Source organism: Spea bombifrons, chromosome 1 (assembly GCF_027358695.1).
Source record: "Spea bombifrons isolate aSpeBom1 chromosome 1, aSpeBom1.2.pri, whole genome shotgun sequence".
In the NCBI taxonomy this organism is placed as follows: domain Eukaryota; kingdom Metazoa; phylum Chordata; class Amphibia; order Anura; family Pelobatidae; genus Spea; species Spea bombifrons.
Genome location: NC_071087.1, coordinates 14,445,040 through 14,461,121, shown reverse-complemented (window position 1 = coordinate 14,461,121; position 16,082 = coordinate 14,445,040). Strand labels below are relative to the sequence as shown.

General features: G+C 39.1%; 1 protein-coding gene across 2 annotated transcripts in view; it reads right to left on the bottom strand.

Moving 5' to 3' along the window:
- The window catches only part of STX18 (syntaxin 18), a 44,071-nt gene extending 29,056 nt beyond the window's left edge, over positions 1 to 15,015 (bottom strand). The window contains exon 1 of one of the 2 annotated variants that reach the window (XM_053458271.1): positions 14,824 to 15,015. In XM_053458271.1, coding sequence (XP_053314246.1) covers positions 14,824 to 14,970 — 147 coding nt within the window. In that variant the 5' untranslated portion in view covers positions 14,971 to 15,015. The remainder of the gene's footprint in view (positions 1 to 14,823) is intronic. The other variant, XM_053458272.1, reaches the window with a different exon arrangement.
- Positions 15,016 to 16,082: the final 1,067 nt, after the last annotated feature.

The following is a 16,082-nucleotide window of genomic DNA, read 5'->3' as shown; positions in this document are numbered from 1 at the left end:
AATTGTCTGGTTTGCTTCCAAACATATTTTGTCATTAACCGTCGTAAACAGACCTGTTAATGGTCCGCGACTGAGCTGAAGTGGAGGGCTGGTCTGGCTCCCTCTTTATTCACTAAAATCAGGTATGACAGACTCTGCATGAAGCGAATCAGCCCCACGAGAGCTCGCAGCCGGACACGGCGCTCACAATCACTTACCGTATAATTACAGACTCTGCGTAAAAATACAAAACAACCTTCACGACGCCGCTGGGCGCAGGAACCCCTGAAGAGCCGAACGGACAGGCAAATATATCGAGCTCATTTACCCAAATAAGGGAATTGCACGTAACAAACGCAGGAGATCTTTGAGGTTTCCAGATGTAGAAACAATGTGATGGCGACCAGAACAATTCGGAGCGTCTACTCTGCCCATTTTTCCTGATATAAAGACCCAGACCTTAACCAGTCATTGGGCTTGTCTTAGATCGAGGATAACTTCATGTCTATCCCATGCATCCATTTTACTAATTCATTTGCCTTTCCTCTACCCCGAGCTCATTGCCGCGGCAAGTGTTCCTATTCCCTTCAATGGCAGTGGTCTCCAGTCATTGGTTGGTGGGCAGACACAAGGCAAAATTATTACCATTTATGTTTTGGAAAAAATATATATTACTCAGAGGGGTGAGACGGACGTAAGAAGGTCCCTTTAACAAAAACCAATTCCGATTGATGCGTCTGATCATCTGTCATCAACTAGGATATAAACCGACATTTGCTGTTATGGCAGGAAAGCCTGTCGGCCTATTATACCACTCACCCTATATTTGTGTGTGTATTATATTATATATACATATACATATACATATATCACATAAATACACGCAGGAATTACGCAGCTTGGGGGTGCATTAAAAAAAATGCCCCCCCCCCATGATTCTGTAATCATTGCTGGATTTGGTCTTGTATAAGGAATCGGAAGGATATATAGAACATTGTAAATACTTTGGGGAGTAAGGACCCCAATCCCACAGCGTGTTGTAGACATCGATAGCACCCGCAGGGACTCTGGGAACGCAGGAAGGTAACCGAGGCTTCTTCTTATTCAAACTCTTAAGGAAACAAATCGGGAAACCTTATGTTTCATAGACATAAATCCCGCTGTGTTACGTGGGTTGTGTAGCAATACATAAAAATGATTCATGTCAAATATAACTATAAACCTAAAATACAATGTTATTGTGTTTTCTACCCTAAAAGATCATTTAAAAATGTATTTAATAAACATGTTGTAGTCTCACGCAAGTGGCCAAAATACAGATATTACCCAAACAAAACCATTAAGTACAAATATCCTCTTCCTACAGAGCTGCATACGGGTTGTGCGCTCCCGCTGTGTTATCTAGCCCAGTCTTAGTCACGCAGACGCTGTTTATTCACTAAATGGAGATGTGGTTTGTAACTCCCTCACTTCACTATTCATTATGAAGGGCCAACATAAGCAAGGTTTTTGCAGCATGAGAAACTTCGCTGGCCCTGTATAATGTATAATTCAATGGGTGGGGAGACTGACGAAATCTCACCAATCCACGCTCCATCAAGACAAATAAACTGACAACCGACCAATGAAAGTCTATGGAGACTGACTTCATTAGCATCGCCGTAAAGAATCAGCTCAGTGTGGTGAATGTGCAGGGAAAGTCACCCAAAATATCACATGACCGACAACAATGGCCACCCCAGGGTCTGCAGATAAAGGCCGGTTATTGGAACAAAATGAGATAAAACAAAGTTATATATAAGAAAAATATTTGCGTTAGCCCATTAAGGGCTAGGAGTATTGTTAGTACCCCCTTTATAGATAAGGTGTTAGAGGTAAAAAGCCTTATTGCAGGGGGGGGCACAAAATAAATAAATAAAATTATACAAATTCAAGCTTTAGACTGTGGTCAATTGAGGTCTAGACAAAACCCTGTGTTTGTTCACAGAGGAGTCTCCAGGCTGCTCCGAGTTTGAAAAGGTAATTGAAGTCTCTCTGTAATTACTGGATTAGACACAGATGGGCTCTGTACATTTCCAGGGGGGGGGGCTGTTTTGGTTCATTTTATGATTGCATGTAAGGTCAGACTTTTGGAAATGCACTTTCATCTGTTAAATGGTTTCTCCAGCTCCCTGGGGTACTTCTGTAAAAACAGTGATGTTTTAAGCAATCCCGTCTTTAATGCGCACGCCGATTTTATGGCATTATAGATGGGCAGGCAGGTTAATCGTTACATCTCTCTCAAAGTCCGTGCTACACGCAAACTTTTAACAATGTATTACTTACAAAGACGCATTGAATCTGCGGGGAGCGGATTTAACCCTTTGAAGCTAAGCGGCTATTGAGAATAGCTTGCTTTTCATTGATACACTACATGCATATACACATATACACATATACACATAGGGCTGCACAAACCCCATGTAGGATGTAGAAGCCAAAAAGAACATTAAGAGGAAAAACAATGTTATGAACAAAATGCTCTGAACAAGGAATAAGAGCAGAAGCAAAAAGGTTCTTTAGATTGCGATTCTGGTAAAAAGTTTGAAAAGCCATCATCGTTCACTCCATTTTTTTTTTTTTATTTTTTTTTTTAGTCATTACCAACCTAACTTCAAACATTTAAACAGAGTACATACCAAGGTAGCAATTCCACCTACAGGGTATTAATATTTTTTCATATAGTGCCAACATATTCCGCAGGCCAGTACAATGGGTAAAGAGGACATAAGTAGTGCATAATACGATAACGTGACTTACATGACCTATTAGTGGCCTAAACCATTGCTGTATGCTTTTCTTTTTAGTAAGATATGGTACGTATTACCAATGAAAATAACGAAACAATACATATAATAGAAGACAGCCAGCCAAAACGCAAATCTGCAGGTTTATGGCGTAAAAGGCAGTGAAATACAAATATTTTCCTGAGTTCTTACTGAACACGATGGCCAAACATTCATTTTCCAAATGTCGTGCAGAAATGACACTTTAATAAAAATTAATTTGCAAGTTCTGCATTATTAAAGGTTTCTTCTTATTCCCTATATTTCCTACGCAAACCGTATTTCTGAACTACTCTATATATGCAGACAGTATAGGGTGTGTAATTAGATATATATGTATATACACACACTATATATATATATATATATATATATATATATATATATATATATATATATATACATACACACTAAGTGCTGCGTAAATTGTTGGTGCTATATAAATAAAAGATAATACTAATATAAAATATTTTTTTTATTTAACCTACTAGGCTAGCACGGCTATCCCAAGCTATTTAATGCTCCAAGTACATTACATTTGCGCTGCGCCCAGACACGTGGGTTGATATACCCCATAAGCCTAATGCATAGTTTAGAGAATGGCGCGTGCCCCGTCACTGCAGCCATGCACTAGGTTAGTTGCGCGATGTTCTGCCCCGTTCCCCCCCCTCCCCTGCGCTTCCTCGGGTTAATATACGGAATCTGCTCTGGAGTTCATCCATTCCCAATGCTGACAGATATCATTCACTTCATTAACTGCACACGAGCCGCCGTCACATCTGCTTCCCTCTTGTTTGATACATTACTCGGAGTCTCTGTTTTGACTTGCATTTCACTTTTATTGTTGGTTTTGCCGTCTGCTTCAAAAAGAACAAAAAAAAAAAAAACAAAACAAAAAAAAAAAAACACCCAATGGTTTCTATCCTATTGCTGCTTCCATGCAATGCCACAGAAGTACAGGTTTTATATAGATCAGTTAGATCTTTTAAATCTTATTCCATTATGTACCTGCTACGAAAAATAAAACATGGACATGGCGAGTGAAACTCCCTTAGTTTTCCCCGTAATAAACTTTCTTCGCTATATTAATAAGAGACAGAGCTATGTATTATATAAAACATATAGAAAAGGTGACTTTTTTATGGATTAAGGATATTTTTTAAACATTTTATAATATAGTGATTTGTTATGATGGGTAAATAGTTAGCATCCCCTATTTACTCCTGACATGGAGGGTCACGGAGAGCTTCTCCATATCGTAGACCCCCTGAGTTAAAGCCTTTATTCCAATACAGGATATCATATCAGTTAAGATCCAATTCATATATTACTAGATGAGGGGAATCAGGCCTGGAGTGGCCATCTGGCACACGCTTGGATGGCCAGTGGCAGCTCCAGCAGCAGATTGGGTCCTGCGGTGCGGTCACTGGCGGGTTAGGCTCAGCCACACGTATGTCATTTGGTGCCCCCCCCCCAGCTGGGCTTTGCGCTGAATGGTGCTTATGTATACTATGCAGTCCCATCAAAAGCCTGAGCACATAAGAACCTCAGAGGGCTCTATCTTCATTACATTTATTTATATAGCAGAGTAAGTAAAAGGGGCCCTGCTCTTGCGAGACTGCAATCAGGTTGGTAGTTGATGGGGAAGTGAAACAGAAGGAGAGACTGAGATGATCTGTAGGGGATGTTCATCATTCAGTTGGCTTGATTAGGGATGTTAGGAGGAAAGGTTGTTACTGCGTGAAGGCGGCAGGGAATGGATGTGAGCGAGGAAAGAGAGAGCAGAGCCAAGTGTGCCACCAAGGCAGTGAACTTGGTCTGCTGGTTGGATCTGTGGACAGAGCGGATGGCGGGATAACCATAAACTCAGTCTGAGATGCTCAGCTTCATCCATGCTGCAATTCCAGTAAGACAGTCAGCGAGGAGAGTTAGAAGAGATGGCGAAAGGTCGGGAGAGGAGGTATAGATTAGGGAGTCATCGGCGTATAGGTGTTACGGCAAACCAAAGGAAGATACAAACATAACAATGTATTCACCATCTGGCTGCTGTGGATGTTCAATTGGCTAAAATAAAACCACCAGTATATAGCATAAGAAGAAGCAGCGGGTATCACATACGACAACACACTGCCTATTACAGAGAGTTTAGGCATTTAGTCCTACACAATTCACACAATCCATATACTGAGGCCAAGGATCCGTACAGCTCTTCTAGGTTCACTTTGGGCTTAAAGTCAGTAACAATAAAACCCAAGCACATGCAGCTTCCCATCCCCTGCCCTGGTATGATCAGGAGTCAACGACAAGCCCATGAAAGCCAAGCAGATTATGGAGTATTTAACCCCTGGGGTGTTCTAAGGCAATATTAAGTAATTACATTCTACATGACAGGCTAAAATTGACCCCTTACTGAGGCTAATTCACTTTAAATAACCGTCGAGTAGCCCCACAGCAGAACTGGGTGTCCCGACGCGTAATATAAGTCTGTTGACCATGCAAATGCTTTAATCGCTGCAAAGATGATTTTAATGAGCTTCGTGACCTGCGAGAATTAAAGGGGTATCTACAAGCTGGATGCCATTATTTCAGTAGCAAAAACAAGGCCCCGGCTCCCAGATAACATAAAGCGTCCCGGCATTTCAAAGGCACCGCAAGGCCAAGAAAAATAATCAGATTGCTAAAACAGAGTTCAAATTACCGACACTTAACCCATTCAATGCTGCAGAATTAAATCACTCAATCCCTGCCAATTCTTCAAGTCTGGGAATTGCATGATTTATACAGGTTCTGGTAATGAGAAAAATATTTAAAATTTAAAAAAAAAAATCCCAAAAATTAAAAATAAAACTGCTTATAAAAAAAAAAAATAATAATAAAAAAAAAAAAGAAGAAGACCATAAAATACTGGGTGGCCATGGTTTGAGAAAACTATTTGAAGAATGTTTAATGTTTATTGCAGATTTAATGAACACGGCGTGCCAGCATAACTTCAAATTATGATCTATTATTTAGATCTGAGCACATCCACGCTCAGCGTTTATATGTTCAGAGTTTTTTTTTTAAAAAGTTTGTTCTAGAACATGTCTAGAACATAAACTGTATTTTGCAGAAATGAATCTGCGTTCCCAGAGCCTGGACAGATTACGTTTGGTCTCCTAAACAGCTTGCCGGCCAGAAGCTAGATATCCACATGAAAGACACGAGTAAGGCTACGCGGGGCTTAAGCCAGGTCACCCCCGACTCCTTAAAGAAAATAGAACACACGGGTGATAAAGATTCCATCACGTGCTTCGCTGCCGCCCAGCCGGTGGCGCAGACCTCAGACGCGCAGCTTGAAAATTGCCGTCTCCGTTTGAATGACAGGCCAAGCCGGGGCAATAACGCGTTCCGTGTTCTACCGCAGATGTATTTAATTAACACGTTACCAAAAACAGCCATAGCGTTTAAGATAATGAATCGGCAGAATGACAGCTCTGCTCAAAAACACGGCCTCTGGTCAGTTTCACAATTTTCCTTTCTTGTAGGCGACATTTGTCTCAGAATAGATTTCCGCATAACAGTCATACTGAACACGTTAAAAAAAAAAAACGCACACACGGGGACACTCCAGCACATGCACGTTAACAGGGACACGTGGCTGGTGTATGTATGTATGCAATTGTTTTTATCCCCTTGCAAGCGCATGAAAGAATTCATGAGAAGTCTCCCTCTGGACTAAATACAGGTCAGGGCAAATATACTCCAAGGGCTAATTTCTGTGTGATGCCAGTAAAATCTGCTCAAGGACATAAGGGCAAAATGTCATCAAAATTTATTCTAGGGCGTGACTCTGGTTACCAATTATATTCAGAGTATTTTACTTTGAAGATTACAGGGTGTTTTGCCGTTAATTTAGCTTAAAAAATTAAAAAAAAAAAAAACCTTCTTCCATTTGAAAACAAAGTTACCCAAGTCTATCTTATTATAGAGATATATTTACAAACATTACTTTTTGCTGCTATTTCCAAGACAGCGGGAAGCGATTTCATGCTTCTGGTACAGTCCGAGTCATGGGTAAATACTTTTACTACTCAACACAGACCAAACAACTAAAACCAATCATTAAACTACGCTCAATCAGCTACATTACACAATCATTGCGTATAACAGCAAGAACCTTGCATGTCCTGGACAATTATAGTGATTTCCTTTCTTAAAATAAGGAAAATGCGAATTTAACAATTTGCGTAATTATTACAGTACCGCTATAAAGATAGAAAATTATGAGCAGAAATGTTACCGAGTATACTTGAAATGCATGGGATACCCACATTAGTTATTCCGAGTTACTGCAGTTAAAGCGTCTTCCTTAGGCTTTCCTCTATCGTGTACGGTGACGGAAAAAACATTTCTCCTAACTATGTTAACCCAAACAGCCTGCACGTTCTCTATCTCCAGGTTGTTACATGGAAATTACTAGTTCATATTCCCTAACGACTTTTTGGTAATATGGTAATTTGCTGACCGGTTGAATGTGGAAGAAACAGGATTCCAACGACCTAGTCCCAAAACCCCTCCAATGTCCACCTACAACCCGTGTCTACCTTGGAGTTGATGGGGACCAAGACGGCTAAAAGTAAATGATTCAACCTGCGTAAACCTACAGCTAATATTTTTAAGGAGGCCATATGTCATATAAAGCAATAATCGCCTATATATGTAAGCATGTGCACGCACAGATATGTTTAACAAGAAAAAGTTCAGGCGTCTTAAACTCTTTGTGACCATGGGTTTTTGCCATTTTTTCTTTGGTTAAAACTCAAGCAGAAAAAGTAACGCCAGCAGAACTGCCAGTCATCAAAAATTATTTATCAATTGGTGAAATATCAGTCACAAAGCCTGTTGGCCCTATCTGTGAGGATGTCCAGTGAGGGCCTTCTGTGAAGCCTGACTGAGCCCTGTGTCATGTGGGGGACCACATGGAGCTGTTATGTGATGTCATGCTGTGTCCACGACAATGCCCAGGATATAAGAAGGGATTCAGGACTGTTCCAGTACATACAGAACTGTTGGTGGCTATGGAGCCAATAGAGAGGAAACATTTCAATAAATTAATAGGACCATTTCAACACTTCTTTGGTGTCGCCAGCAGTCAGTGTATCTCTATGCACACAGACCAACAATCCTGGCAAAGTGCATGCGCGTCTTTGACAAGCTCAACCAAGATTGGGATCTACTAGAATAATGTTGCGGGAACACGGTCCTGATGGATGACGGAGATAGAGGATGTCGTTGATAATTCAATTGCATCTATTACAAGGAAACCGTGACTTACTGTATGAACAGAAGGTGGTTTGTTTAGGCATTTGCTATGCTTTTGGTTTTGTTTACCATGTTAGTAAAAATGCTAATAAACAGATAAAAAAAGAAGGTTGCGGGGAAAAAACACTTGTATTTTAAGGATTAAATCACAGTTTATTGTATAATATTTCAAGTGTATTTTAAATGTTTGTTCTTTCTAAAGGTTAGTTGCACCAGACTAGAGAAATATGTGGAAATAAGTAGATATATGCAACAGAAGAGATACGCTGGTCCCTTGAGAGGTTGTAGGAGCCGGCTAGGTCCATGCTGGAGACCTCAGCCCTACAAAGATACCAACCAACCACACCTCATCATCTCAGAGGCCGTTGTGTCTTACAGAAAATCTGGCCTCTATCACAGGTCTGAAAAACCACAGATTAATAGGCAACGTGATTTGGCGGATGATCTTGGAAATCTAACTCACCACTCAGTGTATTTATATAGCAAAGTTACTTTGTATTCATTCGCAGGCCATGATAAGTAATAGACAAGCTCCGTCTTATCGTAAAGATCTCTGCTAGAACGTTAAGTCCCCCAAAAAAGGAGAGCTAGCGGGGGGGGGGGATATCAGACCGCCCATCTTCAGCACATTTATTTATGTAGTGCCAGCCGATTCCTTAACACCGTTCCAACAGGGGTCGAGGAAAATACTTAACAAAGACGACAACATTATCACACATGAAAACATACGGATACCGAAGGACAAGAGGGTCTACTAGATCTTCGGCCCTACGTTACTTTTAAAAATATACAAATACACGCAATTTTTCCGTTGATCGCGTGAATTTGCGCCGTTGAAATTTGGGAATAACATTTTCAAATGATGGGCTGTAACCAGAAATTTGTAAATGTCACTTCGTAAGTTCGCTCGGAAAGCCGATTATCTAAGCAGCGGGCACATCTGTTTAATATTACGGGTCAACTGTCAACATCTCTAAGTGAAGTTTTAATTTAATATTTTTTCTTTCTTGAAGTTTTACCTTTAATCAATGCCTCGTGAGAGTATCGGCTTTCTATAAGAAACTGTTAAATATAAAGAAATGTTATTGTAGCATGTTTATAAAATCAGGGGTTTCATTTTTTTTTTTTTCTTCCCCCAAAGGCCGACCGCAACCTAATTACGTACAGGACATTCCAAGATTGCGATTGCTAGCTCAGTTCTTGAGCAATTTTAAACAATATCTAATGTAATGGACCTGGGTAAATCACATCCCGCAAAACGGTAACATTTCCAAAAGTCAGCGTTGGGATATTTCGATACGGTCTTTACTTTCGCTAAACAGTGGAAGTTCCCCCACTAATCATTAAATGGTTTTCGTCGCCGTCATCCGTTCGCCATTCAGATACTTGGGTCGTGGTTTGTTTTACCGCAAATTAAAGCGGTTAATGGCGTAGCCTTAAAATATGTGCTGAAATAAACTACAGCGATGTTGGCATCAGCGCAAGACGCGTGTCCATCAAAACCAGCGTTCAAATAATTAATGTGCAAAGGCGGGAACCTGCAGCGGTAAATAATAGTATTAAAGCACATAGTCTGGATATACAGAAGGAACCACCTAGATTGTAAGCTTATGTGCCCGGCCCCTCCTTACTCAGAGATTTTTTTTTTGCCATTTTTACCATATCTTTAACTGTAATTCTCCATTTCCAAGTTTAACGTACCAAACAAGTTTTTTTTCTTCTCACTGACAAATAGGGATTTCTTTAGAGACTGCTTTTTGTGTAGTATGCGATTATGAATAATAAGTGAAAAATAAGGGAAAACTACACATTTTACTACAAGGTGGTTTGGGCGCATGTTTTCAGATATTTTATTTTATGGACTGGAGATCTCTTTAAGGTCTTTAAAGACTTTAGGGAACTCTCTTGGAACAAGATGGTATCACTTATGATGTCATGGTGACATCACTGTTTAGTTATTAATGTTACGTTTATTTTTTTATATTGAGATAATTAATTAATTTGATCACCACGGCAGCTGGTCAGGGAGCGATCTGCACGCAGAGCTCCATATACCTGCATTGGTGATCATGGTTCGTGTAATAAACCTGCGCTGAGGACCATTAGGGGCCAGGAAGGTCTGGAGAGACCCTGTGGGAACTTCTTACTTTGATATATTGCTGCGTGTATATATATATATATAATGTTGTATTTACATGATTGCTTTGCATGTGTCCAGGGTTGTCGCGTTCCAATCTCCAAGAAGTGTTGCGAGAACTAATTTCATGAATAGAGAATCAAAACATAGGAGAACAGAAACAAACTATAGTTTCAGACACCCCTTAAAACTTCAGAAAAAAAAAAATCACTGAAAGGTCATAAAAGTGTGGCGGGGTTCCTTTTTAATAGCAGACAAGGAACAGTGGTGTGACGAGGACGCAATTATCCCGATATCTTAGTCCTTAATGTTATTAAAGGATACATTTTGGAAAAGCGCATTAATAGCCCGTTTTATAATACCCAATTTCTTCTTCTCTCCTCAGGTTGGTTGGACTCACTAAAGCATAGCTTTCATTGTATAAATATGCATATTATATACCGACGCACCGATGTCGTATAACAGCCGCCACTAAACACCAAGGACGTCGGTCGCCTCCTCAACGTAATAAACGTATTTCCTTTATTATCATACAAACTTTTATTAAATATACAAATACTGTCTAGATTTCTTAAGTCAGAAAAGGGTATAAAAGAATAGAAAATCAGAGAAAGCTAAACAGAAATGTCAATATTAATATAAAAACGAGTCTCTACACTTAAAATGTGCACCCCCCCCCAAACAGAATAGTTTCCCAGCTAGATCCACAAATACACGTTCCTGACCATCCAAGAAATTCTGTATCATTTATTTTTATAATGCGTGGTCGCGGTGGTTTTTATTTTTTTCCCATGATTGCTCTCCAATCCGTCTATTTAACCGGCTTCATTACCGTTTGCTTATCGGATGGGTTTTCTATAAGCATCCTTGGAAGATCTGTCCAGGCGCCTGCGTATGACGAAGAACGGTTTGTGTGTCATGCTGAGATTTATAGCAGAGGTACGTTGGGCGACTATGTAAACATTGTTCTATATTACACCATAAAATAATTTGGGGATTAAGCCTCGATAGTTAAATGACGGCAGAAAAAAAGAAACCTACTTCACAAAACAGCATGTGAGGTATAAACAGGCGCAGATCAGCTGATCTCATAAAGCATTAAATAAGAACGCAAGACTTCCAGACAGGATGTCTCGAAAAGGAAAGATACGGAAGGTTCCGGAAGACATCAAAGCCGAGCGGAATCCCCCATTTAATCAGGTCCCACTTGAGATTTAATTTGAAACATAAGGAACACATGGGTTTCTGCACCAAATTCTAATACAATTGGTCACACGCCCTCGAAACGCACCGGAGACGCAGCGAAAGTCCATGTGGTTATTTCCGAGGCAGCTTCGCTAATCGCCTCACGAGAGTAAAACAGGACGCTCATCAACCCAAAGCTTTTTACAAATATCGTGACTTCCTAATATCGATAACATCGTTAAAGGTTTTTTTTTTTTATAAGTCTATCTATACAAGATTGATGGAATTAATGAAATAAAAAAATATATACTTTCAGGATTTACAATATAAACGCAGTATCTCCAATATATCTGATTAAAACATGCCATGTCGCAGCCAGGCGGACTGTAAGCAATAGCTTATCTTCATCCAGAGAGTTTTCGCTACTAAAAAGGATTGATCCGTGTTGTTTACTAAAGGAAATATGCGTTTAGTGCCACCAATCGTCCCCGCCGAAAACATCTAACTCTAACCGAAAGACATCTCTGCGGAGTCACTTAATACTTTATTATCCTACGGTTACGGACTCTTTGACCATTTTTGCTATACAAATTTTCAACCATAAAAATACCCTCTATTATACAACGCACCCTTATGAAATATATATGGTTTTGTTCAGCACAGAAAATACTTATTTTAGGACTTTTTTTTACATTTTTAAATATTGAGCCATCATTTAGTAAAGTAAATATAGTAAATTAAGAAATATGCCCAACTGAGCTAAAACTAACCCCCTGACCAAAACCAAACACATTGCAGCAAAAATACAGCAACCAAAGCAGATCAGGTTATCCTAAAGCATAACACATTATATATATATATATATATATATTTAAAAAAACAAATCTGTGCGCCCCCACCTCGCAGCTTTATGATCCGTGTAAGGAGCTGGAGAGGATTGGACGCCGATTACCGTAATTTGATTATCACGGAGATCATGTGACCAGGGACAGCGCTATAGGTTCCCACAATGATCCAAAACTCATTACAAAGTGGAACATATTATACAGTTTGATGGAAAACTTTGAGCATTAGTTGTAGTAAAAAAGCAGGACTTATGACCGGAATTTTAATTGAAGGAGGTACCGTAACACAGAGAAGTCCCAATAGAAAGAAGAGCTGTACATCAAAAAGGCAAGTTTTCATCTTGCTAATCTTAGTTGCAACAAAAATATCGTGTACGATATACGAGCATTAAAAGAAAGGCATATGTAACAGACAGCTCAGAGATTCTCCTCCTCTCCTGCAACCTTTTACGAAGGTATGGCAATCTATGACCATCTAATATATACATATTTATTTTACAGCCATCAATACCCAATGTGTGAGACATATAAATAAAGGAGCAGAACGAGAATAAATCCACATTTATTCCTCCAGTCCTGCCACGGCTCTTTCATTAGCGCCAGTAGACGTGGAACAAACATTTCATACAGATGTCAACATATCTATTCCGACAGCACACAAAATCTTTAAAAGCCATCTCCATACTCTCATCATATGCTTTACAAAGCACTTCGGAATTAGAGGAATCTGCTGCAGTCACAGCTTTCAGCAGAACTAGATTATTGCATTAAAACTATCTATTAGTGGCTTCTTTTTATCTGCCAATCAGACTAATTGTTTTTGAAATATTCAGTTTAAAAAATAAATCTCACGAAATTAAGTGTCCGAGAATTCCCTTCTATCATCATCCAACTTGCTCGAACATATTAGATTAGAAATAAAACATATAAATTCAGAGAAACAGATAGATTATATATATATATATATATATATATATACACACACACACATATATATATATACATATACACACACACGTTCTTGGAACATATTATATTATAATATAATATATATTATAGTGCTTTAGTGAAACTTAAGAAAATATATATAAAAAATAAATTAAAAAGACCCTTCAGCTCCGGCACGTTCTCTGAAATCAAGGTGTTACCTACTAAGATCCAGCTCTCTTTCTGCAGCTGCATGACCAACAGCTGTTGGGCTGCTGATGATGTGCGCACCTTGAGTGGATATTATGCAAAGGCGGGTGCCGACAATCACTTCTTATTAAAGTAAATAAAAAAAAAAAAAAAGTGCGGCCGCTGCTAAAACAGATATACTTCTAAGAACAGAATAAAAAAAACGATATACCATATAAAAACACGTGAGAGCAGCCACTCTTTTATCACACTTAAAAGTAAGAGAACCAGTCAGCAATAAACATCCAATCTCAGAGAAAAGAAAGTCAGTATCTCATCCCCCTGTTCAAAAGTTTGGGGTCACTTAGAAACCTCCTTTTCAAATAAAAAGCTAATGTTGTCCATTAAATAACATAAAATGGATGAGAAATCCAGCGCAGACATGGTTAATGTTGTAAATGACTACTGTGGCTGGAAATGGTTGATTTTTGTATGGAATATCTTCATTGGCGTACAGAGGCCGTTTATCACTCCCATCACTCCTGTGTTCACTCCCATCACTCCTGTGTTCACTCCCATCACTCCTGTGTTCACTCCCATCACTCCTGTGTGCCAAATAGCACTTTGTGTTCCCCAATCCCAGTTTACGTTTAAAAGGCTAACTGATCGTGAGAAATCCCTTTTGTGATTATGTTACAGCTAAAAATCTCCATGAAAACAACTAAGTGACCCCAAACCTTTGAAACAGTAGAGAATATACATGTTTTATTCTTGCAGACTTTTAATCTGATACTTTAAACAGCCAATCACAGAGCCGTGATGGAGGCCATTTCTGCACACATGTGGTGAGGCGGCGCTCCTGTACCGGTGCTGGCAGTATGCCCACGCCGTGCATTGCTTAACAACAGATGTGTGTTGTCTCCTCCTGGGCAAATAGTTGTGGGGGGGGCACATGTATACTGGGTATTCTGTTTAAAATGCCTTTGTGTTTGAATGGTGGGGGTGGGGAATTAAATAATAAAAACAAATAATTACAAGTGAATTAAAGGCTACATCGCAAAGAAATCCTATTACGACAGCCCCTCCGCTTCCTGACCATCAGACATCTCTTACAGAAGACAGTCCAACGATTAATAAAAACTTTAGTTACTTCAGCTTCCATTCACTGTGATAATCCAACATATGAATAATCATGGAAATTAAAAAACAAATACAATCATATTCTGATCACCCAAACTCACATTTAAATGAAATCTATCGCAAGACAGCCCTAAATACACAAATAATATTAAATGTCACCACAGCTCATCAGTCAGTCTGACATATGATATGGCACATTAATGCCGGCCAGATTCCTCCCCACAGGTGACAGTAATGTTCCTCTACACCTAGGCTGCCAGGTCACCACAGCCGGCAGGTGCATCCCTCCACTCACCACATCCCGGGCTTTGCCGCTGAACTCTCCCCGCGGACGGTTCCTCCTCAGGATGTCGGTCTCCGCCAGGGACACTCCGAGAGCCTTATTCCGAGTTTTCACAGTCTTAACGCTGGCTCGAAAAAGCAAAGTGATGTCAGCTGCCATCTTTACACAGCTGTAACCCACGCCGCGTCATCACCGGGAGCAGCTGCAATAGCCATCCGACCGACGCAACGGCGCCCTACACTAACGTTCCGCAGCACAAACGTTCCTAGCAAACAGAGGACTAAATAAGCCAGGGTGTGTATATATAAAGCAATATATATATATATATATATATATATATATATATATATATATATATATATATATATATATATATATATATATATATATATATATATATATATATATGCATTACATTATATATTACATTATATAAATACATTACAGTAAACCTGACAGTAAAATGGCATAATCAATTGTTTATTGCATTCCTAAAAGATTGTAAGCTCTCAAGACCACTCCACTGCACATCTTCTGACTAGAATGTCTTCTGCATTTGTGAGAGACATATTTTTTTTTTCAGTTTATTGGAGTACGTTTTGCATTTTATTATACTACAGAATTCCCTGTAGCTTTATATTATTAATAAACATTTTTTGTTTCTTTATAGACTTAAGCTTTTCATCAAAGTATTTCACATTTTGGCTAACTTTTATTTATTTTATGCTTCAAGGGTTAGAATGAGACACCGGCATTAAATCACAATGTGTGGCCTATACGAATAAATGTTAACATATCAAAGGCTATTGCTAAAGAGCAATTACAGTGCAAAGTTTTAAATGTGGTTTTATCGTCATAGCAACCAATCGGATGATCCATCAGCAGTTCGTAGCGTGCTAAATGCATAAAACCATCTTTGCTCCAGAAATACTTTTTATTATAAATAAGCCTAATTTTGCTAATTATCAGTGTGCAGCTCTTCTGCAAGAATGTTTGCTCATTTGCTAGCTTATTCCTCCCCATTGATTTATCTCTGCCTTTTTGTTTAGTTGCTGATTGCTGCTGATTGGTTCCGGGAGCCTTCCAAGGACTGGAGTTTTTTTTATTTTTACCATAAGTTTGTTAAACCATGATTTCCTTTTTCCATTTGTGATGTGCCTACACGTATTATATGTTGTTTTGTTCAGGACAGGGAGAGGCTTCTTTTAAAATCCTAGAAATACATAAAACAAAATTATTAGTGATAATAGGTAATAAAAAACTGTACTAAA